The following is a 27138-nucleotide window of genomic DNA, read 5'->3' on the forward strand; positions in this document are numbered from 1 at the left end:
TCAAGAGGGAGTTAGATATGGCCCTTACGGTTTAGGAGATCAAGGGGTATGGAGAGAAAGCAGGAAAGGGGTACTGAAGGAATGATCAGCCATGATCTTATTGAATGGCGGTGCAGGCTCGAAGGGCCGAATGGCCTACTCCTGCACCTATTTTCTATGTTTCTATGTTTCTATTTAAAAGCCAGCAAAGAATGACTAAAAAAATATAAAGGGAAGATAGATTATGAAAGCAAACTAGCACAAAATATAAAAACAGTTTCTACAGGGACATAAAAAGGAAAAGAATGGCTAAAGTAAATGTTGGTCTCTTAGAGGATGGGACTGGGGAATTAATAATCGGGAACAGGGAAATGGCAGAGACTTTGAACAAATATTTTGTATCGGTCTTCATGGTAGAAGACACTAAAAACATCACAATAGTGGATAATCAAGGGGCTCTAGGAGGGAGGAATTTAATACAATCACTATTACTAAAGAAGTGGTATTTGGTAAAAATAATGGGACTAAAGGCAGGCAAGTCCCCTGGATCTGATGGCTTACATCCTAGGGTCTTAAAAGAAGTGGCTGCAGAGATAGTGGATGCATTGGTTGTAATCTACCAAAATTCCCTGGATTCTGGGGAGGTCCTGGCAGATTGGAAAACCGCAAATGTAATGCCCCTATTTAAAAAAGGAGGCAGACAGAAAGCAGGAAACTATAGGCCAGTTAGTCTAACATCTGTCATTGGCAAAATGCAGGAGTCCATTATTAAGGAAGCAGTAGCAGGACATTTGGGAAAGCATGATTCAATCAAGCAGAGTCAACATGGTTTTATGAAAGGGAAATCATGTTTGACAAATTTTCTGGAGTTCTTTGAGGATGTAACGAGCAGGGTGGCTAAGGGGGAACCAGTGGATGTGGTGTATTTGGATTTCCAGAAGACTGCACAAGATAAATTTTCATGGGGTTGGGGGTAATATATTAGCATGAATAGAGGATTGGCTAACTAACAGAAAACAGAGTCAGGATAAATGGGTCATATGCCGGTTGGCAAACAGTAACTAGTGGAGTGCTGGGTCCTCAACTATTTACAATCTATATTAATGACTTGGATGAAGGGACCGAGTGTAATGTAGCCAAGTTTGCTGATGATACAAAGATGGGTGGGAGAGCAAATTGTGAGGAAGACACAAGGAATCTGCAAAGGGATATAGACAGGCTAAATGAGTGGGAAAACAATTGGCAGATGGAGCATAATGTGGGAAAATGTGAGGTTATCCATTTTGGCAGAAAAAATAGGAAAACAAGTTATAATTATAATTTAAATGGAGAAAAGTTGCAAAGTGTTGCAGTACAGAGAGACCTGGGGGTCCTTGTGCATGAAACACAAAAAGTTAGTATTCAGGTAAAGCAAGTAATCAGGATTGCAAATGGAATGTTGGCCTTTATTGCAAGGGGGATAGAGTATATAAACAGAGAAGTCCTGCTACAATTGTACAGGGTTTTGGTGAGGCCACACCTAGAGTATTTCATGCAGTTTTGGTCTCCGTATTTAAGGAGGGATATACTTGCATTGGAGGCTGTTCAGAGAAGGTTCAGTCGGTTGATTCCGGAGATGAAGGGGTTGACTTATGAAGATAGGTTGATTAGGTTGGGCCTATACTCATTGGTGTTCAGAAGAATGAGATGCGATTTTATCGAAATATATAAGATAATGAGGGGACTTGACAAGGTGGATGCAGAGAGGATATTTCCACTCATAGGGGAAACTAAAACTAGGGGACATAGTCTCAGAATAAGGGGCCGCCCATTTAAAACTGAGATGAGGAGAAATTTCTTCTCTGAGGGTTGTAAATCTGTGGAATTTTCTGCCCCAGAGAGTTGTGGAGGCTGGGTCATTGAATATATTTAAGGCAGAGATAGACAGATTTTTGAGCGGTAAGGGAATAAAGGGTTATGGGGAGCAGGCAGGGAAGTGGAGCTGAGTCCATGATCAGATCAGCCATGATCTTATTAAATGGCGGAGCAGGCTTGAGTGGCCAAATGGCCTCCTCCTGCTCCTATTTATTATGTTCTTAAGTACAGAAAATGGACCAAGTATCTCCATACAACCCAGAATAATAATACAGTAGTGTCACTCATGGCTCAGTTGGTAGCACTCTTGCTTCTGAGTCAGAAGGTTGTGGGTTCAAGTTCCACTCCAGAGAGTTGTGCACAAAAATTGAAGCTGACATTCCAGTGTAGTGTTGAGGGAGTGCTGCACTGTTGGAGGTGCTGACTTTTGGATGAGGCGTTAAACCGAGGCGCCGTCTGCTCACGCAGGTGGATGTAAAAGATCCCATGGCACTATTTAAAAGAAGAACAAGGGAGTTCTCCCCTGTGTCCTGGCCAATATTTATCTCTCAACTAACTTCACTAAAACAGATTATCTGGTCATTATCACATTGCTGTTTGTGGAAGCTTGTTTTTGCGCAAATTGGCTGCTGCGTTTCCTACATTACAACAGTGACTACACTCCAAAAGTACTTAATTGGCTGTAAAGCTCTTTGGGACGTTTGGTGGTCATGAAAGGTGCTATATAAATGCAAGTCTTTCTTTTTCTTTTTGTTAATGGGGAAAGGGGGCAGAACCCACAGTAAGGACTACAGAATGTCAATTCCCCTTTCCCAACCTGGAGCAGTAGTATACAAATCAGGAATAGAATAAATCTTTTGCAGACCACTCAAATAAAGGGCACTGATCAATCACTCATAGGTAGCATTGCAGCAGAAATGGAATGCAATCAGGGATTATACAACATGGCATGAATTTTAGCTAAGCAGTACTTGCACAGACATACACACAATCAGCTTATGTAGGCAATAATAGTATATATATGATTACTAGCTGTTCTCTCATACATGGAATATAGGGGTCATTTTCAACTTCCCTACCTGGGCGCTACCCTAGTGGAGTGAATGGCCCACTCAATTTTAATTCCATGATTCAATGAGTTGAAAACTGTGCCACTTCTACAGTGGCTGGCAGTTCCAGCCAGTTGAAAAATTACTCCCATACAATTGATTCATAAGAACAAAAAGTAATAGGAACAGGAGTAGGCCATCTGACTGCTCGAGCCTGCTCCTCCAGTCAATGAGATCATGGCTGATCTTCTACCTCAACTCCACTTGCCTGCACTGTCCCCATATTCCTTGATTCCCTTAATATCCAAGACAGATTTGACAGAAATGGGATGACAGCCCAACCAGAATAATTTCACTATATTCCATTGGTACTAGTTGGTCATCATGAAGACATGGGAAAAGACAAAATGGAACTTCCCGGCCGTCAAATTTACTGAATCCCAGAATGTTTACCTTGAAGTTGCAGAAAATAATGAGGGTGGAGACTGGTTGGAAGAGTAGGTTAAGTGCTGGGGTGGGAAGGAGGGCAGAGAGGGGGGGGGTGGTGGGGGAGGAGAGGGGAAGGAAGGACATGATTGCGGATCAGTAGCAATCGTCAGGAGGGCCGTGGAGTGGAAGAAGCACTCTTGCTCCTCCTGGTTCCACATCAAACTTACCTTTTTGGTGTCAGCCACTTGCTACGCCACAGCCACGCCAGCAAAATCTGAGTGGAGCAGGCCCAACGGTCGCTCAGGGCAGCCCAACTTCACAGATGGGACCTGAAACAGGCATTAGACCTCTCATCTGTTATGTATGAATATAGAATCTGACTAGATACTGCAAGCTCAAAGTAAAGTGTGATCTTAGTCCTTTATTGCAGGTCTCCAGAGTGCCTCTTCAGCCTGTGAGGCCTCCTTAAGTACAGGTGCTCCCAAGGGATTGTGGGATCCCTCGGGACTCCAGGGGATGAGCCCTCTGGTGGCTACACAAGGTATTTACAGGTTTACATATATAACAACACTCCTCCCTCCCCCCTCCACACAAAGTCAATGGTGTAACTATTTACAAGGTGAATCAATCTGGGGCCTTTCTTTCCCTGGTTGATCGTATCGGTGCAAATGCTGGTTTTGGTGAATCGTCTGTTGGGCCCTCGCTGGGTTGCTATGCAGCTGGCTTTGTTGGGTTGCCTGGTGTAGTAAGTCCTGCTGGGCTGCTGCGGATGATGGGTTCTGCTTCGTGGTCAACTGCGGTGTCGGTTGCCACTGATGTGTATGTTGGGGGGTCAAAGAAGGTAGGGTCCAAAGTGGGTTGCTCAGAACAGTCCATGACTCTGAGTTTGATTTGGTGCAAGTGTTTCCGGTGAATGAGTCCATTTGAAAGTTTGACCCGAAGCACACTACTCCCCTCTTTGGCCACAACAGTGCCGGGAAGCCACTTGGGATCTTGTCCATAGTTCAACACAAATACAGGATCATTGATTTCAATTTCGCGTGGCACATTTGCATTATGATATGTACTTTGTTGAAGCCACTTGCACTCTACCTGTTCATGTAGATCAGGGTGGACTAACGAGAGCCTTGTCTTAAGTGCCCTTTTCATGAGCAGTTCAGTGGGTGGAATCCCAGTGCGCGAGTGGGGTCTCGTGCGGTAGTTAAGCAGGACTCGGGATAGGCGAGTCTGCAGTAAGCCTTCAGTTACCCTCTTCAAGCTCTGCTTGATGGTTTGCACTGCTCTCTCTGCCTGACCATTGGATGCTGGTTTGAACGGGGCAGACCATTACGGCTCAGGAACTCTTTGAACTCGACACTGGTGAAACATGGCCTGTTGTCGCTCACAAGGACATCAGGCAAACATGGCAAACATGGCCCATAGGCTTTCAGTGGTGGCAGCGGACGTGCTTGCCGACATTATTTCACATTCAATCCATTTGGAGTACGCATCTACAACCACTAGGAATATTTTACCCAAGAACGGGCCTGCATAGTCGACATGGACCCCAGACCACGGTTTGGAGGGTCAAGACCATAAACTTAGTGGCGCCTCCCTGGGTGCATTGCTTAACTGCGAGCATGTGTTACATTTGTGCACGCAGGACTCTAAGTCCTCATCGATACCAGGCCACCACATGTGGGATCTGGCTATCGCTTTCATCATTACAATACCTGGGTGAGTTCTGTGGAGATCACTGATGAAAGTGTCCCTGCACTTCTTGGGGACCACTACCCGATTACCTCACAGAAGGCACTCTGCGTGTACAGACATTTCATCTCTGCGCTGCTGATACGGCTTTATCTCTTCCTGCATTTCAAATGGGACAGTGAACCAGCTCCTGTGAAGCACACAATCTTTTACTAGGGACAGTGAGGGGTCCTGGCTCGTCCAGGTTCTAATCTGCCGACTGTGATGAGTGATTGCTCACTCTCGAATGCTTCCATTACCTTGACTAAATCTGCGGGCTATGCCATTTCCACCCCCATGGTGGGCAATGGCAGCCTACTAAGAGCATCGGCACAGTTTTCTGTGCCTGGCCTGTGGTGGATGGCGTAGTTGTATGCGGACGTGAGCGGCCATCTCTGGATGTTGGCCGATGCTTTCGTATTTATCCCCTTACTTTCGGAAAAAAGAGGTATCAATGGCTTATGGTCAGTTTCCAATTCAAATTAGAGTCCAAACAGATATTGATGCATTTTCTTCACCCCATAAACACACGCTAACGCTTCTTTTTCAATCATGCTGTAGGCTCTCTCAGCCTTAGACAGACTTCTGGATGCATAAGCAATCGGTTGCAATTTTCCAGATTCATTAGCTTGTTGCAATACACACCCGACCCCATAGGACGACACATCACATGCTAGTACCAAACGTTTACATGGATCATACAACACAAGCAATTTGTTTGAGCATAACAATTTTCTAGCTCTTACAAAGGCATTTTCTTGGCTTTTACTCCATACCTATTCGTCTCCTTTACGCAGTAAGGCGTGCAGTGGTTCTAACAGCATGCTGAGACCCGGTAAGAAGTTACCAAAGTAGTTCAGGAGTCTGAGAAACGACCGCTGCTCCGTCACATTCTGTGGCCATGGTGCATTCTCGATTGCCTCCGTCTTCGAACCAGTGGGCCTGATGCCGTCCGCCGTGATTCTTCTCCCCAGGGACTCCACTTCAGGCGCCGGGAAAATGCACTTTGAGCATTTCAACCTGAGCCCCACACGTTTGAGTCGACTAAGAACCTCATCCAGGTTCTGCAGATGCTGGACTTTGTCCCGACCTGTAACCAAGATGTCATCCTGGAAGACCACCATGCGCGGACTGACTTCAGTAAGCTTTCCATGTTTCTCTGGAATATTGCCGCGGCAGATCGAATCCCAAACGGGTATCTGTTGTAAATGAAGAGAACTTTATGCATGTTGATGCAGGTGAGGCCCCTTCGATGATTTCTCCAGCTCCTGCGTCATGTAGGCCAAGGTCAAATACAGCTTCATGAACGTCTTTCCTCCCGCCAGTGTGGCAAAATGGTTGTCTGCCTTTGGTAGTGGGTATTGATTCTGCAGGGAGAAACGATTGATAGTTACTTTGTAATCACCACAGATTCTGACGGTGCTATCTCCCTTGAGGACTGGGACAATCGGACTGGCCCACTTGTTGAATTCGATTGGCGAAATGATGCCCTCTAGTTGCAGCCGATCCAGCTCGATCTCCACCCTCTCTCTCATCATGTACGGTACTGCTCTCGGCTTGTGATGGATGGCTCGCGCCCCCGGAATCAAATGGATCTGCACTTTAGCTCCTTGGAACTTCCCGATGCCTGGTTCGAACAGCGAGTGCAACTTGTTTAAGACCTGGGCACACAAAGTGTCGTCACGTACGAGAGCGCTCGGACGTTGTCCCAGTTCCAGCGTATCTTTCCCAGCCAGCTCCTGCCAAGCTGCGTGGGACCATCGCCCGGTACCACCCAGAGTGGTAGCTTGTGCACCGCTCCATCGTAGGAGACCTTTAGAGTAGCACTGCCGATTATGGGAATCAGTTCCTTTGTGTAAGTTCTCAGTTTAGTACGAATGGAGTCAGGACTGGCCTGGAGGTCTTGCTGCACCACAATTTATCGAAAGTCTTTTTGCTCATAAAGAACTGGCTCATGCCCGTGTTCAGCTCCATTGACACCGGGAGTCCATTTATTCAACCTTCAGCATTATCGGGGGACACTTTGTGGTAAATGTGTGCACCCCATATACCTCTGCCTCCTTGATGTGAGGCTCTGGTTCATCGTGATCCGCCATAGATCTGTCCTCCTCTGCAACATGGTGGTTTGCAGGAATGGCAGGATTTGCAGCTCGCCTGCACATACGTTGGAGGTGTCCCATTGTTCCACAGCCCTTGCAAACATATCCTTTGAAGCGGCATGAATGGAAACGATGATCACCCCCGCAGCGGCAACAAGGTGTTAATGGCCTTGCATTCATCACCCTTGATGGTGGATTCTGAGATATCTGCGGACGTGCAGCTGCAGGCATGTGGAGCCTGTACATTGCGATTTGAAAACAACATCACTTTGTTCACAGTACTTGTAGCAGCACGTGTGCTGAAAGATTTGCTTAGCATTGTCACTGGTGGCAATGAACGCCTGGGCTATCGCTATGGCTTTACTCAATGTTGGGGTCTCTACAGTCAAAAGTTTGTGAAGTATCACTTCATGGCCAATGCCAAGCAAGAAGAAGTCCCTGAGCATGTGCTCCAAGTGTCCTTCAAATTCGCAATGTCCTGCTAGGCATCTCAGCTCGGCGACATAGCTCGCCACTTCCTGGCCTTCAGACCTTTTGTATGTGTAGAACCGGTACCTTGCCATCAGAATGCTTTCCTTCGGGTTCAGATGCTCATGGACCAGTGTGCACAAATCATCGTACAATTTCTCTGTGGGTTTCGCTGGAGCAAGCAGATTTTTCATGAGGCCATACGTTGGTGCCCCGCAAACGGTGAGGAGAATCGCCCTTCATTTGGCAGCGTTCACTTCTCCTTCCAGCTCGTTGGCCACGAAGTATTGGTCGAGTCGCTCCACGAAGATTTCCCAATCAGCTCCCTCCGAAAATTTCTCCAGGATGCCCACTGTTCTCTGCATCGTTGGGTTCATCATCTGTATCTCGTCGCCAGTTGTTATGTATGAATAAAGAGTCGAACTAGATACTATGAGCTCACAGTAAAGTCTGACCCTAGTCTTTTATTGCAGGTCTCCAGAGTGCCTCTCCAGTCTGTGAGGCCTCCTTAAGTACAGGTGCTCCCAAGGGATTATGGGATCTCTTGGGACTCCAGGGGAAGAGCCCTCTGGTAGCTACACAAGGCATTTACAAGTTTACATATATAACATCATCGACATATGCAAGGGACCTAACGTCCGTTTTAGGTGGCTGTCCCAGATGCCTGAATAATGGCCCTACTCAATATTGATTCGGACGTCTTTCACACCCCCTTGGGGTACAGGAAGTTGGTCCCCAAAATTAGCCCTGCTTTAAGGCCATAAAATTGCTGCAACACAGTTCAACTTCTTCCCTCATGTGTCAAGAACCAGCAGTGCTAGCACGGGTTCTACATAGAATAAAGCGGTGCCGGAGAGACAGGTAGATTGGATCACATGACCTGGGCCTGCTGCCAACATTCGTAAATTTACTGGTTGTTTACAGACACGTGTATGATACAGGCTTTTATGGGTGCGATAATCTTTAGAATCTAATTACACCTTCTTGTTCTGTTTTCATTTACGCATTTACATTTGCTCAAAAGTAAACTACTGAAAGATATTTTGTTAATGTAATTTTACAAGAAACTAAACAAAATTAGAGAGTCATTCAGAGTACTGCGGGCACTAATGTATGATGGGAGCTAGCAGTAGTAACTGCTGGTAGGCTTTTGCAAGCCTCACAGATGCAGCAGATTGGGCAGTGGTGACATTTATGAAAAGTAAGGGCAAGTACAAAAAAAGCATTTGATCAAATCAAAATATTCAATTAGCCAAAAGGTTAAAAATAGATGTGGCAATACGTATGAAATTAAGTTAGCTTGTCATTTCAACTACACTCGACATATTTGCATTTGCTGTTTACTTTCTGTAATCATATCCTAACCCACACCAAGTCCTGTTCACACTTGACCCCTGTGCTCGCTGACCTACAATGGCTCCCGGTCCGACAACGCCTCAATTTTAAAATTCTCATCCTTGTTTTCAAATCCCTCCTCCATGGCCTCACCCCTCCATATCTTTGTAACCTCCTCCAACCCGCCGAGATTTCTGCACTCCTCCAATTCTGGCCTCTTGCGCCTCCTCGATTTTCACTAATCCACCATTGGCAGCCTGGTCGTCAGCTGCCTCAGCTCTAACCGCTGGAATTCCCTCCCTAAACCTCTCTACCTCTCTCTTCTCTTTTAAGACGCTCCTTAAAACCTCTCTCTTTGAACACGTTTTTGGTCACCTGTCCTAATATCTTCTTATGTGGCACGGTGTCAAATTTTGTTTGATAACGCTCCTGTGAAGCGCCGAGGAACGTTATACTACATTAAAGGCGCTATATAAATGCATATTATTGTTGTTGATATGTCATTTTCATGCAGATTAACTTAGTTGGTAGTATTCTTACTTCGAAAGATTCCACGAGACCAACACCACAGCCTCAGCATTTAACATCTAACATCTTTGTGTAATCTGATTGAGAAATTTTGTTTGATTGCTACCGACACATTTTCACTGCTTTGTTCTGCTATCAAGACCATTGCTTTAACTGACTGACTGCATTTAGTGAAGACATTAAATAACACAAAAGACAATTCAGTGGATGAATGTAATCATGCTATTGTGAAATATGTAATTTTGTGAATTTTTTTTAAAAATCCTTATTTTGTTTGAGAATAATTCCTGTGAAGCACTTTGGGATATTTTATTATGTTAAAGGTGCTATATAATTGCAAGTTATTGATGTATAATGGATACTTACATCTTCCTTTGCCTTTCTCGGAGCTCAGACGGGGCAGAGGATTGCAACACATTGTCCACATTGTTCACCTGATTCTGTAACAGCGTGCCTACCGCACTGTGTGCAAAACCTGTGCTACTTATAGCACCAAACACCTGAGGCAGTTACAGAAGAGAGAGAGAAAAAAAATCACGTTACATTGTATTCACTAAAATATTGGAAATAATGGGCCCGATTTTAACTGCCCTTACCTGAGAAACCTTGCTAGGGGAGGCGGCAGTTAAAATAACGGTTGACAGTTACCCCCCACCTGCCCAACCTCGATCCCACTTCCTTCCTGGCCTGTCCCCACATCTTTTGAGCTGGCGTGCAGGATACGCACAGGCTATAGTAACAACGTCTGAAGCTATTGATCCCGGAAAACAAATCTGAAATCTGGGAGACGGATCCTGGGCCAGAAGAGGCCCAGCAGCTAAGTTTGAAATATATTTTTCAAGTTTTCATAGGAGGCCTTGGTGTCTGCTCTTTGCCCATATCCCTGTAAACCACCCTTGAAACGTGCTTCCCTCCTCCGCACCGCTCCACCCTCAGGTTGAAGATCTGTCTGGCTGTCGAGCGGGAGACTGCGGCATTTTATTTAGACGAGGCCCTGCTGTTAGGATCGGTAGGGCCTTCACATCCCCGGCCTTGCCAAGTTCTTCGGCTGATTACGTCCTCCCCGCTCCCTCCCCACCTCCCCCGTTAACAACGGGGCCAATGTATCAGGACATGACTGGAAAACTGTATGGTATAGCACTGAGAAAATGTTCTAAGCACTGTCTCATTTGCAAACACATTATTAAATTTGCCACACAAATGGAAATGATGGCTGACTTCACTGCACCGAAGGCTGTTAACTTAGTGTAATATTTATGTTATGTAAGTATGAATAAAGTTCACGGTGAAAAAGAAAAATGCGAAAATACTTCCTAGGTATCACCTCTGATTATAATGTGTGGAGAATGGAAATGTCACGCGTTTCAATACACAGTGCTGCTTTGAAGTTGGAATTTAGATTGCATTACTGCTGGGGCACTTTAGAGGACAACTAGAAACACTATTGGCATAGGAAATGCTTCCTTCAGTAATATTCAGAGAAATAATAGACACTATTAATACTATCACAAATATTGAATTTTATAGGGTACCTTCCTAATACTGTACAAGCATCATAGAATCACAGAATGATACAGCACAGAAGGAGGCCATTCAGAATATAATGCCTGTGCCAGCTCTTTGACAGAGCTACCAATTAGTCCCTCTCCCCTACCCTTTCCCCATAGCCCTGCAGATTTTTCATTTTCAAGTATTTATCCAAATCCATTTAAAAAGTTATTATTGAATCTGCTTCCACCACCCTTTCAGGCAGCACATTCCAGATTGTAAGAACTCGCTGCATAAAAAAAATCTCCCCATGCCGCCAATCACCTTAAATCTGGGTCCTCTGGTTCTCAACCCTTCTGCCACTGGAAACAGTTTCTCTTTATTTACTCTATCAAAATCCTTTAAGATTTTGAACACCTCTATGAAATCTTTCCTTAACCATCTCTGCTCTAAGGAGAACAACCTGAGTTTGTCTCGTCTCTCCACATAAGGCAAAGTCAGCATGGATTTATGAAGGGGAAGTCATGTTTGACAAATTTGCTGGAATTCTTTGAGGATGTAACGAACAGGGTAGATAAAGGGGAACCAGTGGATGTGGTGTATTTGGACTTTCAGAAGGCATTTGACAAGGTGCACATAAAAGGTTACTGCACAAGATAAAAGTTCATGGGGTTGGGGGTAATATATTAGCATGGATAGGAGATTGGCTAACTAACAGAAAACAGAGAGTCGGGATAAATGGTTCATTCTCGGGTTGGCAATCAGTAACTAGTGGGGTGCCGCAGGGATCAGTGCTGGGATCCAAACTATTTACATAGAAGGGACTGAGTATAATGTAGCCAAGTTTGCTGATGGAATGGGTTAGGGTTAGGGTTAGGGAGGAAAAGCCATGTGTGAGGAGGACACAAAAAATCTGCAAAAGGACATAGGCAGGCTAAGTGAGTGGGCAAAAATTTGGCAGAAGGAGCATAATGTTGGAAAGTGTGAGGTCATGCACTTTGGCAGACAAAAATCAAAGAGCAAGTTATTATTTAAATGGAGAAAGATTGCAAGGTGCTGCAGTACTTGGGGTACTTGTGCATGAAACACAAAAGGATAATATGTATGTACAGCAAGTGATCAGGAAGGCCAATGGAATCTTGGCCTTTATTGCAAAGGGGATGTAGTATAAAAGCAGGGTATTGGTGAGGCCACACCTGGAATACTGCGTGCAGTTTTGGTTTCCATATTTACGAAAGGTTATACTTGCTTTGGAGGCAGTTCAGAGAAGGTTCATTAGGTTGATTCCGGGGATGAGGGGGTTGACTTATGAAGAAAGGTCAAGTCGGTTGGGCCTCTACTCATTGGAATTCAGAAGAATGAGAGGTGATCTTATCGAAACGTATAAGATTATGAGGGGCTTGAGAAGAGAGGATGTTTCCACTGATGGGGAGACTAGAACTAAAGGGCATGATCTTAGAATAAGGGGCTGCCCATTTAAAATTGAGAAAAGGAGAAATTTCTTCTCTCAGATGGTTGTAAATTTGTGGAATTCGCTGCCTCAGAGAACTGTGGAAGCTGGGACATTGAATAAATTTAAGACAGAAATAGACAATTTCTTAAATGATAAAGGGATAAGCGGTTATGGGGAGCAGGCAGGGAGGTAGAGTTGAGTTCATGATCAGATCAGATCTTATTGAATGGCGGAGCAGGCTCGAGGGGCAGTATGGCCTACTCCTGTTCCCATTTCTTATAAGAACATAAGTCCCTTGTAGAACTTATTTTTCTGTCAACAATTTATGACGTGGACTTTATAAAAACAAATGAACAGCCATGAGAGCAGAGTGTAGAAGTTCCAGTCCCAGTCATATGCGGATCACCTTGAGGCTACCTTTCCCCTTGGTCCTGTGTGGAAGGAAAGGAACATTGTCTGGCCAAGAGGATTCCTTCCTACACCATTCATAAACACCAATGGAGGCAGTGTCCAGGCTCCCCTAGGATGGATGCCCTGCCTTCCCAATTGGGTAGGACAATATGGGGTGAGGGAAAAAGAAAGAAAGACTTGGATTTATATAGCACCTTTCACAACTACTGGACGTCCCAAAGCAATTTACAGCCAATGAAGTACTTTTGGAGTGTAGTCCCTGTTGTAATGTAGGAAATGCGGCGGCCAATTTGCGCACAGCAAACTCCCACAAACAGCAATGTGATAATGACCAGATCATCTGTTTTTGTTATGCTGATTGAGAGATAAATACTGGCCAGGACACCGGGGATAACTCCACTGCTCTTCTTCGAAATAGTGTCATGGGATCTTTTATATCCAGCCGAGAGGGCAGACGGGGCCTCGGTTTAATGCCTCATCTGAAAGACGGCAACTCTGACAGAGAGGGAGAATTTATATACTGAAAAAAAAATACAAATTGAGAGAGGTAGAAACACAGCTGAAAATAAAATAATTAGTAAAATGAAAAAGGCAGGAATATTGCAGAGGTAAAAGATAGGTTTCATAAATATTGCCAAACGCATGTGGTAAGGCTTAAACCAGGACCAGTGTGACCAGGACTGGATGTAGATAGATTCAGATATGTTGGCGTGACTTGCTGTGGTTAGCTTAACCAAGAAAAATGTTTGAAACAGTGCCTTTTGCAACGTAAATTGAAATATGTGAAAACTGATAGGTGGCAAACCAACGTTTTCAAATTCTGCAACAAAGACAGATTGAAATCTGAAATATTAGGAAAGTAAGGAAATTCTGATGTAATATTGGAACAGTACATCAATTCATATAAAATACTAGCATAAACAGCAGGTTTCCCCAATAAAACAATATCTAGTATATCTACAGTATGGAACTATTATCATTTATCGTTAGCTGTATATAATTTAAAACATTATACGTTCGATCTGTCTGAACCACTGCTATCAGCTGTCTTATCTGACTCTATTGATTATCCTGACAGAAACACACACAAAACACCAGTTTAACATTTAACAAATTTTAACTATGCAATTTTCTAGCTTTACCATAAAATAAATCATTGATTAGGAAATGTCACTTTCAATAATGCCCTCCCCCCTTTCACAAAAAAACATTTAGTTCAGTGAGGTGAGTAAATGACCCAAAACTTGTGTTGCATATTGATCTGGTGTGTTTGTGTTTTTTTTTACTTTAACTAACAACACACCAGGGTTTATTATATTTAGCACTACAATGATGTGTTGGAAGTTTAGAACCTAACAAAGGGGGAAGCATTGCTCTGGTCAGTGTGTAGAAATGTTGTAAAAGGCTACATATAGCAATTCTTCCTCCACGGTGTTTGAAAGAGATTCACACAGACATTGCCATCATGCTAATATGAAGAAAATGTTGTAAGGTAGAAAAAGCGGGGTAGTTTTCGTTAGGTTGTGCTGGTTTTTTTCGGCGCAATTCGCCCATAATCGGCGTAACCCGCGCAAGGGATTGAGGATTTTGAAGCGCAAATAACGTCCAGCACAAGTAGAGTTTCCACAATCATTTGCGCTGGTTTAAAAAACATTGCGCTGGAAGCTGGCCCCATCCACGAAATTGGCCATGCTCCCAGGATGCATTAATCACCATTGGGAATTTCTGCTAATTGCGCTCATTTGCGGGTCTTCGAGGAGGCGCTAAAAAATTAGGCTGTTTTTTTGGGGGCACAAAGACACTAACAGGCACGTTTTAAAAGCTTTTGAATGTATTTTTTAATTTCTAAGAAGCTGATTACTGTACTGCAAAATAACTAGAAAATAGTTCTGTATATTTTTTTTAAGTTATTTTCAGTAATTTAAGATCAGGTTACTCACAGATGGTGAATTAAGACTGTGATTAAAAATGCCGTATTTTTATATGATTAAACCCATTTTCAGGCGTATTCATGAAATAGCACAAAGTTGCCAATCTTAAGCATATCAAGGAAAAATTTTTAAAGCAACATTTTTTTTAATGATTTTGTATTCGGCGATATGCAAATGAGTTTGAGCAGAAACTCAAGAGAGAAAAAAAACACTTCTTGAAACTAGTGCAATTTCGGGCGCAGTTTGCGGCCGGATTGCTGATTGCACCCAAAGCAGAAACTCTGGCCCAGTATTTCTAATAATTTCTAATATTTCCACATTTGGATGATGTTGCAATGTAGACAAAATAACAAATATCCAATTAATTCTTTAGATTAACTTCCATTTAAAAATTCAGGCATGCTTATTTAATAAATCAAATAAATTAAACAATATTGATGAAATGACAGAGTTCACCTTACCCCCTACCATGAAATGAACAGCAACCAGTAAGTAACTTAGTAATTCTGCATGATCAATTGTATTTAATAAAACATGTTCACAAGTTCTCCAAAATACAGTATAATATGGATTTTCCAAACAGCATAATTTTCTAATGACCTTACAGTTAATGAAATATATATTGAGAGTTTTTGTTCCATGTCATTGGTGTGTATAATTAAAGGGTAAATAATAAAGGCACAAATAATTTATACATTTTCTGCCAATTGCTGTAGCTTCAAGCAATTCTGTATCTTATTTAAAAAGGTTATTTGTATTCAAATATGAATATGTTCAATACTCTGAAGTGAGTTTGGGTTTGCAGATTTTGAACTGGTGAGCATTGGTGCTTTGAATATGCCAGTCTAGTTATTTGGTTTTGCTGGTAAACACCACTGTCTTAAGAACATAGTAACATAGAAATAGGTGCAGGAGTAGGCCATTTGGCCCCTCGAGCCTGCACCACCGTTCAATAAGATCATGGCTGATCTGATCTTGGCCTCAACTCCACTTTTTTGCCTGTTCCCCATAACCCTTGACTCCCTTATAGTTCAAGAATCTGTCCATCTCCGCCTTGAATATGTTCAATGATCTAGCTTCCACAGCTCCCTGGGTTAAAGAATTCCAAAGATTCACGACCCTCAGAGAGGAAATTCCTCCTCATCTCCGATTTAAATGGGCGACTCCTTATTCTGAAAAATGCCCCCTAGTTCTAGATTCCCCCACAAGGGGAAACACCTTCCCAGCATTTACCCTGTCAAGCCCCCTCAGTATCTTATATGTTTCAATAAGATCACCTCTTATTCTTCTAAACTCCAATGAGTACAGGCCCAACCTGCTCAAACTTTCCTCAGAAGACAACCCCTTCATCCCAGGAATCAACCGAGTGAACCTCTCTGAACTGCCTCCAATGCAAGTGTATCCCTAAATACAGCATGAAGATTTGGCACAATTACGATCAAGGGTGTGATGGGGCACTCACCCATCTGTGCAGGGAGCATGCTGACAAGGAGGCCAGGAAATCACGCATAGGGGCAATAGGAAAACCTTATGAACATGACCGTTCTCCTTATTGCCAGCTCAACTCCAGCATGGAAAGACCTTTAGAGGAGAAGAAAATAACAAGGGAGGAGACTCATTGGAACAGTAGGTTAGAACAGTGGACTTTAATCACTGGATGTTGAGTTTGATTCCAATCAGAAACTGATGAGATAAGGCCTTTTCTCCCTAGGTCCTACATGAAATGAGTTTTAGCAGGCAAACTAGTTACTGGCAGGCAAAGTCCACAATATAAAACTGCCAGTACTTAGCTCTGACTGGCACTCTAACCCAGAGATGCCATGAGACACCTCATGTGGCAAATGGAAATAATGCTCACATAAATGTTCTTCTGAGACCTTTGTTGCGACTGAGTAACAAGCAGTTTATCCTGCCTTTAGCTGTTTTATAAAGAGGAACTTTTACTTCCAGTCACTTTTATAATACGGTCAGCTGTCAATAACAGATGTACTTCACGTTCCTGAACAACAGCTAATAAAAGTCAATAGCAGTTCTCCATTAGCACCCACTCATCCAACTATTCCATATTCCAGCCACTGAATTATACCTACATTGAAAAGTCAGACGGGAATTGGAGGCTTCTTATTCGGGTCAGAATTTCACATTGAGCTATATTTTCTCCTCAGCAATAGACTTGTTCAGATAGACGCATTATATATATATAGTCACGGTGAAAGTTTGGAATCGGATCTACATGGCAGTAATGTGTATGTTAGATTATCATACTATAATCAAGAATCTCCATATGTGTTAATGAGCAACCTAATAATAATGAGTGGTTCGCCTTTTAAAATATGGACTTTATCCGTAGAAATCTTTCCACAAAGAAATGTCCCCTTTTTTCATTTGGTCTTGGGATACGGCAACACTGGCAAGGCCGTCTTTCTTGCTCATCCCTGAAGGCGTATAGTGTGGGACTGTAGTCAAAGGTAGGCCAGTCCAGGTAGGAGTGGCAAGTCCCCTTCTTTGAAGGGCCTTAATACCTACCTCCACCAGTCCCAATATCTCCAGGGTGCTACCAACTGAGCCGTGTCCGCTGTCGCACAGTTGGTAGTACCCTAGCCTCTGAGTCAGAAGATTGTGGGTTCATGTCCCACTCTAGAGATTTAAGCACACAAATCGAGGCCGACTCTCCCAGTGCAGTACTGGGGGTGGGCTGCACTGTGGGAGGTGCCAGGTTTCTGATAAGATGTTAAATCAAGGCCCCGTCTGCTCTCTCAGGTGGATGCAAAAGATCCTATGGCACTATTTTGAAGAAAAGCAGGGGAGTTATCCCTAGTGTCCTGGCCAACATTAATCCCTCAATCAACATCACTGAAACAGATTATCTATTCATTATCACACTGCTGTTTGTGGGAGCTTGCTGTGCGTAAATTGGCTGCCGTGTTTCCTACCATACAACAGTGACTACACTCCAAAAAGTACTTCATTGGCTGTAAAGCGCTTTGAGACGTATGGTGGTTGTGCTGTATAAATGTAAGTCTTTCTTTCTTTACGTGGTTCAGTGTCAAATTTTGTCTGGTAACTCTCCTGTGAAGCGCCTTGTGGCGTTTTACTACATTAAAGCCATTATGTAAATGCCAGTTGCTGTTGTTGCTGGCATTGGTGAACCTGATAGGTTTTTGTGACAATTTGGCAGCTTTCACAGCCATTCTTCAGGTACTCGCCCTAAAATGACCAGATTTACTGAATTCACTTTCACAAATTGCCATGCTGTGATCTGGGTTGTTAGTACAGTACCATAATCATTAGGCTACCCTACCCTTTTAGAGAGAGGCGGGGCGGGGGGCGGGGGGCGGAGGGGGAATGAGGGGGGAATCGGAATCAGAGGCTTCTAACTCAGCACCTCTATTAAGCATCTGTGAACTATGGGGGAAATGGTCAGTCCCACCATAATGACCAGATTCTTTCTCAGCACTAACATCCCTCAGCTTGCTGAGCACAGAAATCTTGAGAAGTTGCGATAAGCCTTGCAGAACTGCAGAAGGGTGATGTTTCCCTGCCGACAACAGTCAAGCTCCCAACGAGATGCATTTCAAAGTCCTGCCTCATCTCACCCCGCCCCATGTCCAGTGGGGACAGAGGGCTAGAATTTCCCTAACCTGCTTTTCTGGGCCTTCACCCGAGGTGCGCCGTTTTTGTCCGCCTCCAAGCACGCCGGAAAAAAATGTCAGTATTCTGGCTGCTCCCCAGCCTCTCTTCGGTTGTGGCGCAGCGTGGCCCCATGGATTGGGGGCGGAGCCAGGTCCCAGCGCTGAAAACAGTGCCGGGACCTCTGCACATGTGCGCTAGAGTCTGCACGCGTGCGCTAGAGTCTGCACGCATGTGCAGTAGCTCCTGGCAGGCTGTTTCTGCAAACACGCGCTGCAGGCTGTGTGGGAGGGGCCCGAAGCACGCCGCTCCTAGCCCTGGCCGAATGGGTTCCCTCATCAGCGGCCAGAGTGTGCTCTGCAGGCTGTGTCAACTCTGACCTGATTGTAAAACTCCTGAAGAGTTTCTGGGAGTCTGGGTTTGTAACTCTCGACCAGATGAACCGAGGATTGATGCAGATGTTCGATGCCATGCCGGACATCAGTCTAGACATGCCAAACAGGACTCTGAAGGGGTTTGTCATCAGCAAGTGGTCATCACCAAAGCCCTCCAAGATCAGTGCCCCAAACATGAAGCCAGATCCTCTGTGAGCAAGGACAGGAGTAACTGCGTCGCGCAGGCAGCCCAGTAAGCGGTCCCGGCATCAGGAACAGATGCGTCTAAGCAGAGGGAACGTCCACCATATCTCGGACGAACAAGATCCTCAGGATACTGAAGTCCAAGGGGCTGGCTCCAGATCTTCCAGAGGATTTGTACCATTTGATCAAGAGGGTGTGGGCGAATGGGCTACCTCATCGGCGGCCCACTGCATTCCCTAAGGCAGGACTTCTATTTTTTATTTGTTATTTACTGATTGATTTTGGTGCTTTAGGTGCAGGGTTCCTGCTATTTTTTTACTTGTTATTTATTGATTGCTTATTACTTTGGTCTTGGTGCTTTTGGGGTAGGGTTCCTTCTATTTTATTTGTTAATTATTTGCCTATTACTTTTTGTGCTTTGTTTGGTGCTAGGTGTTGCTTTAAATGTAGTTACTTGCGCCGATTCCTTAACTGTAAGTAAGGTCTTTCTATGTGGATAAAAGTGTCCACATATGCTGCCCTAAGTTAGTTTAGTACAACTTTTTTCTGGCCAAATTGGCATAAATGGTGTAAGTGGCTGGGAACACCTCCTTTTGAAAAAAAAACTGACCTAACAAAAAACCTAACTAACTCACTTACACTGGCGCAAATTAAATAGCCATATTTGCAACTAAAAAGATACACCAGAAAAATCAAATTACACCAAAAAAACCGGTGCAACTCATGGGGAAATTTGGGCCCAGAGTCACTGTAGAAGAACATTCAGGTTTCTAATTTTGGTTCTTCATAGGAAGCATTTGAAATGAACAAGCCTCCTCACAAATTCTTTGTGGGTGGTGGTGGGACTAATAATAATAAAGGAATCTATTTTTGCAAAGGCCAGAAAATGCATATCATAGAATTCAATTAATTTATATGAAACTGAATGAAATGTGTTGTGTGGAAGACGCCATCTGTTTAAAGGTGCGGATGTGTAATTTCATTGTTTTGTTTTAAAATATAAACTAAAAATGGCTAATAAAAGGGTAACGTTTCTTCAACCACTGCCAAATCGTCTAGTGCTGTTATTAAATTATTCCACCTCAGATTCAGCTGATGAACAGCATGCACAGGCAAGCAGCACTATATATCAGTTGGCAGAACTGTTTTATGGAGAAGGATTCAAACTAGGAAATGTGTTGTTAAAAACAGGTGTTGTTTTCAACATCTAGGATGTGACACAGTGGATAATTAGAATATTTTTAAATTGCTCTTCTATCAAAAAATGAATTTCTTTTCATAGTGCTTTCCTACAATGTGTGTGGTCAAAGACTTGGTGATATAAATCATTGGTTGTATGTATCCCAGCAGTAACATAATAGTAGTTAGTGGTATCAATAAACAACCTGACTAGGTTTCCATATAACACATTCAGATTATCAACTCAGAATTGGGCTCCGCGACTGTAAGTGGACATGCCTTATTTGGTTTTATGTTCACATCCACATGGGATTAGATCTGAATTGGTTTACAACAAAATAAGGGATTTGCTTCAGACAGAGTAAATTGGAAATTTCTAACTAGCAGCATTGTGCAGTTTAATGGAGGAGCTCGCTTACTTGTCCGTACTGGCTACTACCGAGAGGTTTTCTTTACTAGTGAACTTTGCATCTGAGAAACTGGCCTGGGAACATGGGCACAAGGCAAGGCCCAACAGTACAGTGTCAGCCTCTGAGACAGATGGTTGGGAGTTCAAGTCCCACTTCAGATACTTGAGTGCAAAAATCCATGCTGACACTCCGGTGCAGTACTGAGGAAACACTGTACTGTCGGAGATGCTGTCTTTTGGATGAGATATTAAACCAAGGCTTTAAACAAGTGCCCAAGCATCCAATATGGTGGGTGGCATGTGAGCACACATTCTGCTATATTGTTAAAATGTCCATAGCCTGTGCCTGAAGTAGGTATTAGGCCCTTTCCATATTCAAATAGGAGCAGGAGTAGGCCTCAGGGAGAGAGTTCCAGATTTCCACTACCTTTGTGTGAAGCAGTGCTGCCTGACATCACCCTTGAACAGCCGAGGTCTAATTTTAAAGTTATGCCCCCTTGTTCTGGACTACCCCACCAGAGGAAATTGTTTCCCTCTGTCTAGTGTATCAACTCCTTTAATCATCTTAAACACCTCAATTAAATCGCCCCTCAATCTTCTACACTCAAGGGAATCCAAGCCTAGTTTATGCAACCTACCCTCATAATTTAACCCTCTTACCTCTGCTATCATTCTGGTGAATCTGCGCTGCCTGTTTGAGATCCCCTTGCCGAACTTGGGCTGAGCTGAATGCAGTTGGCCTTGTGTAGATAAACTTAAAGGTACTGCTCCCTCCCTTCCCATCGAGTCCCACTCCCCATCACCATCCTCCCTATTGTCCCCACTAACCTCTCCTGAGGGCCATAGCCAAGGAGGCAGTGGACCAGCTCCCTCCCCAAGGAACGGGAAAGCTGCCTCGGGATGCTCAAGTCAGCCTCGGTCCTCTGACTTCTGGCATGCACTCTAGTGTGCCACCTGTAGTGTATTTGCTTCACAGGTTCTTTGCTTTAGAATTCACAGCTACACATTTCAGCAAAGAACTAGCTGGTTTATTAGCAAAGGTTTAACAATCAAAATGAACCTTACCAGTTCATCCACCAGGTTCACAACTGCATGCCTCATCGTGGAGAACCTAGACTCAATTAACTGGGGTGTTATTGAGTCCTGTGAACAGCACATGATTGGCTAAGCCATTCACAGTGCAACAGCTCCACAAGCCTATGGGTAAGCGTCACAGGTGCATACATTACACCACCTATTTCTGGCCCAAAAACAGGTCCAATCGAATTTCCACCCCAATATTTTTAGCATGGTAAATATCACGTACGAAACTTATGAAAACATATGAAAAATGACGGACAGGTAAAGACCATCTGGTCCATCAAGCCTGTCCCACACAATTGCAATACCTTGTGTATCACAACATATACACTCCATCCCACCCGAAATCATGTGACCTCCTGAGAGAGGCAATAAACCAGGTTAAAAAGCACAGGCCAATTTGGTAAAAAAATATCTGGTAAATTCTTCTCAGACCCATCTCGGTGATCAAAATTAGTCCAGGAGATCACTCTGGCCTTGAATGCCCTGCAATACCTATCTACTGTAAGGGGTGATCTCCGTTGCATCCAGAAACAAATCCAGCTTTCACTTCAAGGAATTCAGCGCATCTGCATCCACCACATGAAATGACAGCTTGTTCCAAAGTCTAGTAATCTCTGGGAAAAGAATCACCTCATGACGTCTAACCGAGATCGAGCCCTATACAACTTAAATTTGTGACTCCTACTCCTGCCTAACCTATTTAATTAATGTTATCTGTTCTACAGACTAAAATGAACAGACAATGGGGCCATCATACCAGGCATTAATTGACTGTAAGCAAGTAATTTCCACTGACAAATATTGCAAACATGAAATGCTTTCTGGCCCTTTAGAGCAATCCCTTCAGTAAAATTGAGCACGGCAGTAACAGGTTAGGTCTGACTGCATTTGTACAATAAAGCTTTATATCAGTAGCACCATTGAGAGTCTCTGAAATGAAGTAAATTGTAGACATGTGCCTGACCTGATTTTCCACTGCCATTCTCCAGGCTGCTTTGTTACGGGCCAGTAATACCTGGTGAGATGGGCCCTTTGACTGCTCATTATATTATGTAGAACTGATTGCATACAGCAAACTGCTGTGTTCAGTGAGAAATGCGCCACCAGGGCCCTGATTTTGCAGTCGAAGGCGTCCCACAGGGAAATGGCTCTGATCCACAAATAAAATGCCCACTACCTGGTGGTCCTGGTGATACAGAGACTTGCAGTCCTGGGCCTCTTCGGGTACGCATGGGTAGAGGCCCACGTATCCCAGGGGCGCACGTGGTTCGCAAGCGCCCCTGGGATCATGTGGGCTGGCCCCATGAATGAAAGAAGAGGATCTCCTTTCATGCTTCTAGGACAGTGGTTCGAGTCCCACTCCAGAGACTTGAGTACAAGCTCTAGGCTGATACTCCAGCGCTGTACTGTCGGAGGTGCTGTCTTTCAGATGAGATATTAAACCGAGGCCCCGTCTGCTCTCTCAGGTGGACGTAAGAATCTCTGTGGCACTATTTCGAAAAATAATTTCTCCCTGGTATCCTGGCCAATATTTAACCCTCAATCAACATCACTAAACAGATTATCTGGTCATTATCTCAGTGCTATTTGTGGGAGCTTGCTGTGTGCAAATTGGCTGCTGTGTTTTCTACATTACAACAGTGACTACACCTCACTATGAAGCACTATGGGGCATTCTGGGATCTTTAAAGGTGCAATATAAATGCAAGGCCTTCTTTTTCTTTTAAACATCAACAAGAGAATTGAGAACAATGCAAAATGAAATATTATTGAAAGTTAATTACTTTTAATATTTGTGCTCATGGATCAGAACAGCAGAAAAGGTGAGGTTTAGACAGCTTGCAATTGAAAGAATAGAGTCTGAAAGTGAAAAGAGCTGGGCAGAAAAGATCAAGATATTTAGCACAGTGAAGTCAATGTTGATATATGGTGCTGACACTCGGACATTTACTAAGGAACTGGAAAAGGTACCAGATGACACCTACACAAGACCACCGAGAAAAGCCTTAGATGTCAGCTGGAAAGATCACATCCCCAATGAAATACTATATGGAGACTTAGACAGAATAACAACAGTAATAAAGCAGAGAAGGCTAAATCTGCTGGTCATTCCTCCAGAGCACCAAAGGAATCAGTTTCAGAATTATTATTCCGTGAATCAAATCATGGGAATTAAAACTGAATTAAAACTCAGCCGAAAACTGAATACAATATTCAACTTGTACGGGATACAGAAATTCCCATGGAAGAGGGAGGGGAGGGGGGAGGAAGAAGAGGGAGCAAGAACAGAGAAAGAGGAAAGAGAGGAAATGAGGGAGGCAGTGGAGAGAGGGTAAAGGACGCGGAGAGAGTGAGAAGAGAAAGGGGAGGGGAGAGCAAAAGGGGGAGAGGAGGAAGGGGAATGGGTAAAGGGACAGAAGGAGAGGAGAGAAGGGAGAGGGAGCAGAGAGAAGGATAGGCACGGGAGAATGGGATGGGATGGGTCAGGGACAGGAGCAGAGGAGGGAGATGGGGGAAGGGGCATGAATATAGATTTCGACCCCCTCGTAAAGTACCCAGGAAGTGTTTTTACATCCCCTCCGCTGAATCTTCTCTTCTAAGATACATTTCCACCCTGGCTTCAATAGTTTGTTCCTCTTTCGCCCCACTGATAGTCTGCCAGCATGTCCCTGTTCCCTCCCTGTCTCCTGCCCCTTCCAGCTTGTCACTTATCACCTTCTTCCTTACTGCGCTCCGCCTCTACCCATTCAGCTAGTCCTGCCAGTGAGTTACAACTGACCCTACAGCTGATCCTGCCAATGTCGTACAGCTGAGCTTGACATTCCTGGTCAAGTTTTGGTGTTTGTGTGCCTTGAAGAATAAATTGGACACCCATTTATAACAGGCAAAGTACAAAATTCAGTCCATTCTAATGTGTATGGCTTTTTTTTCAAACTGGGATTTTAATTTATTTTCATATTTTAAACATTATTTCCACCAGTAACTGTAAATGAACTATTACTGTAGATTAAAAACTAAACCGAAAGAAAATTCTCATAATAGCTCACTTACTGTTACTTTAGCGGATATATTTTATATATATTTTTCAGTATGACTTTTTATACTGATGTTAAAAGAATCCCCAAATGGCAGACCGAGGATGTGAAGCATTGTCTGCTATCCATGCAAGATATTCCCTATTTGCCATTTTATATCCGGAGTTCCTGAGCTTTGGGGCTACGTGGGTATCTCACTCACTGAGACAGCAGATTAGTGGGATTTAGGGGAAGCAGAAATAATTTGTTTTACAGATAAGATGATATTTATTATTCAATTAGTATTGACCCAATTTTGATCGTGCTTGGGATCAGTATGCTGGATGTGCGTTGCTCAGCAAGACAGAGAGGGGAAAGAGAGGGAAACAGGCTCCAGCGCTGGCTAAGGAGAGAGAGAGCGCGAGTGGGGGGTAAGATTCCAGAGAAAGCAAAGGAGAGAGAGAGAGTAGGGGGGGGTGGGAGGTTCCAGAGATGGGAAAGGAGAAAGAGAGAGAGAGAGAGGGAGAGGGGGTGTGGTAAGGTTCCAGAGGTAGCAAAGGAGTGAGAGAGAGAGAGAGAGAGAGAGAGAGAGAGAGAGAGAGGCAGTGTAAGGTTCCAGAGATGGAAAGGAGAGAAAGAGTGAGAGAGAGAGAGAGAGATAGAGAGAGAGAGGTGGTGTAAGGTTCCAGAGATGGCAAAGGAGGGAAAGAGTGAGAGAGAGAGAGAGAGAGAGAGAGAGAGAGAGAGAGGGTGGAGGGGGGAGGAGGTTCCAGGGATGACAAAGGTGAGAGAGAGAGGGGGGAGAAGGGGGAGAGGGGAGTAAAGTTCCAGAGATGGCAAAGAGAAAATGCAGAGAGAAAGATCAATTTTGAGTGAGGTAGGACAATTGAGTTCCTGTGATTAAATGCTTGTATTCTCCCCTGATGGGGGATTCATATCCTGTTGGTCTTGGACACCCATGTAGTTGGAATCGCTGATTTGCCACTCATTTTATTTTCAATTAGTAAGATAAAATCTGTTGCAATTTATTATTTATCTTAAAACTTCCTTCCCCAGTAATTACCTATTATTACTGGGGAGGGAACTTTAAAAATAGTAAACAGTGCCTTATTTTATTTTATTTCTTCATTTAAGAAATGAATTCTTTAGTAGCCAGTAAAGGATTTGAACCCTGCTCCTCAGTGCACTTGGGGTTTTAATCCCTATTCGCTTTTTTAAAAAATTCTAAAACTTCTTTCTCCCACTAGCAATAGATAATCTATTAGTGGGAGAAAGACTTTTTAATTAATTTTCTTTAAATCAAATTCCCCAATGGCGAGTAAGGATTTCAAACCCTGGTCGTATTATCTATAAGATCATTCCAATCCCCTATCTGTCATTAGGGATTTTTTTTTATGTGGAAAGAGTTCTTTTTTTTTTTAATAACCTCAATTTTTAGATAGGAATTTTTTTTTTAAACACTAAAGGTGGGGTGGGGGGGGGGGCGGTGGGAGGGGATTTAAACTCCCTCCAGCAGAGACCGAGTGGGACAGGTGTTGAAATCAAAGCAGTAGATTTACCGCTGGTTTAATGCCCTATCACCACCTTCCTGCCACTGGTTTAATAGGCATCTGAGACTCCTGTCTAACTCAGGAGTAGGCCATTCAGCCCCTCTAGTCTGTTCCACCTTTCAATTAGATCGTGGCTGATCTGTATCGTAACTATTTACCCGCCTTAGTTGCCTAACTCTTAATGCTCTTGCCTAACAAAAACCTATTGAACTCAGTTTTGGAATTTCCAATTGACCTCCAGCTTCAACAGCTTTTTGGGGAGCGATTTCCAGATTTCTACTACCCCATGGTCCTATTCTGTAGATAGGTTGCTGAAGCCATTATTTACGGCCTACTGAGAAGAGCTCACGGCCAGCCGGGCACTGGGCTGTCCAATATCACACTGGCCCTAAACCGGTGAGCTGTATAGGAACTTTCGCTGGCTGCGGGTAGCTCACCAATTGTGTTGAAATGACACAGAATTACACAGAATTTACAGCACAGAAACAGGCCATTCGGCCCAACTGCTCCATGTCAGTGTTCATGCTCCAAAAGTGCCGCTGCACTCCCCTCTTCATCTAACCTTCTATTCCTTTCTCACTCAGGTGTTTATCCAGCTTGCCCTTCACGCAGGCCGCGCACTTCCTCTGAAAGCTGTTTGTGATTGTCACTCCTAAAGGGCGATTGTAAATATCAAAGGAGCACACACTAGATCGCCTTGTGATCTATTGGCTTGCTCAAAAATAAAAGAAATTCCATTATCTTTAAATCGGGTTTGCAATCTGCAGTGCTCAAAATAGCCCAGGCCTCCCTGCTGCACCTCCCGGGTGCCCAAATGATTAAATCCTCCCCCGCCCCCCCGTCTTTCAGACATTTAAAAACCCTCCAACATTAAAAAGGGACTATCTTATTTCAACAAAAAAGGCTTTATTTAAAATGAAACTAAGAATTATTCACCCCAACT

General features: G+C 43.8%; 1 protein-coding gene across 1 annotated transcript in view; it reads right to left on the bottom strand.

Moving 5' to 3' along the window:
- ofcc1 (orofacial cleft 1 candidate 1) overlaps positions 1–27138 on the bottom strand; it is a 322692-nt gene that overhangs the window by 21422 nt on the left and 274132 nt on the right. Inside the window, exon 16 of the mRNA XM_070880295.1 lies at positions 9836–9969. Coding sequence (XP_070736396.1) covers positions 9836–9969 — 134 coding nt within the window. The remainder of the gene's footprint in view (positions 1–9835; positions 9970–27138) is intronic.

The sequence above is a fragment of the Pristiophorus japonicus genome, chromosome 1, assembly GCF_044704955.1.
Source record: "Pristiophorus japonicus isolate sPriJap1 chromosome 1, sPriJap1.hap1, whole genome shotgun sequence".
In the NCBI taxonomy this organism is placed as follows: domain Eukaryota; kingdom Metazoa; phylum Chordata; class Chondrichthyes; family Pristiophoridae; genus Pristiophorus; species Pristiophorus japonicus.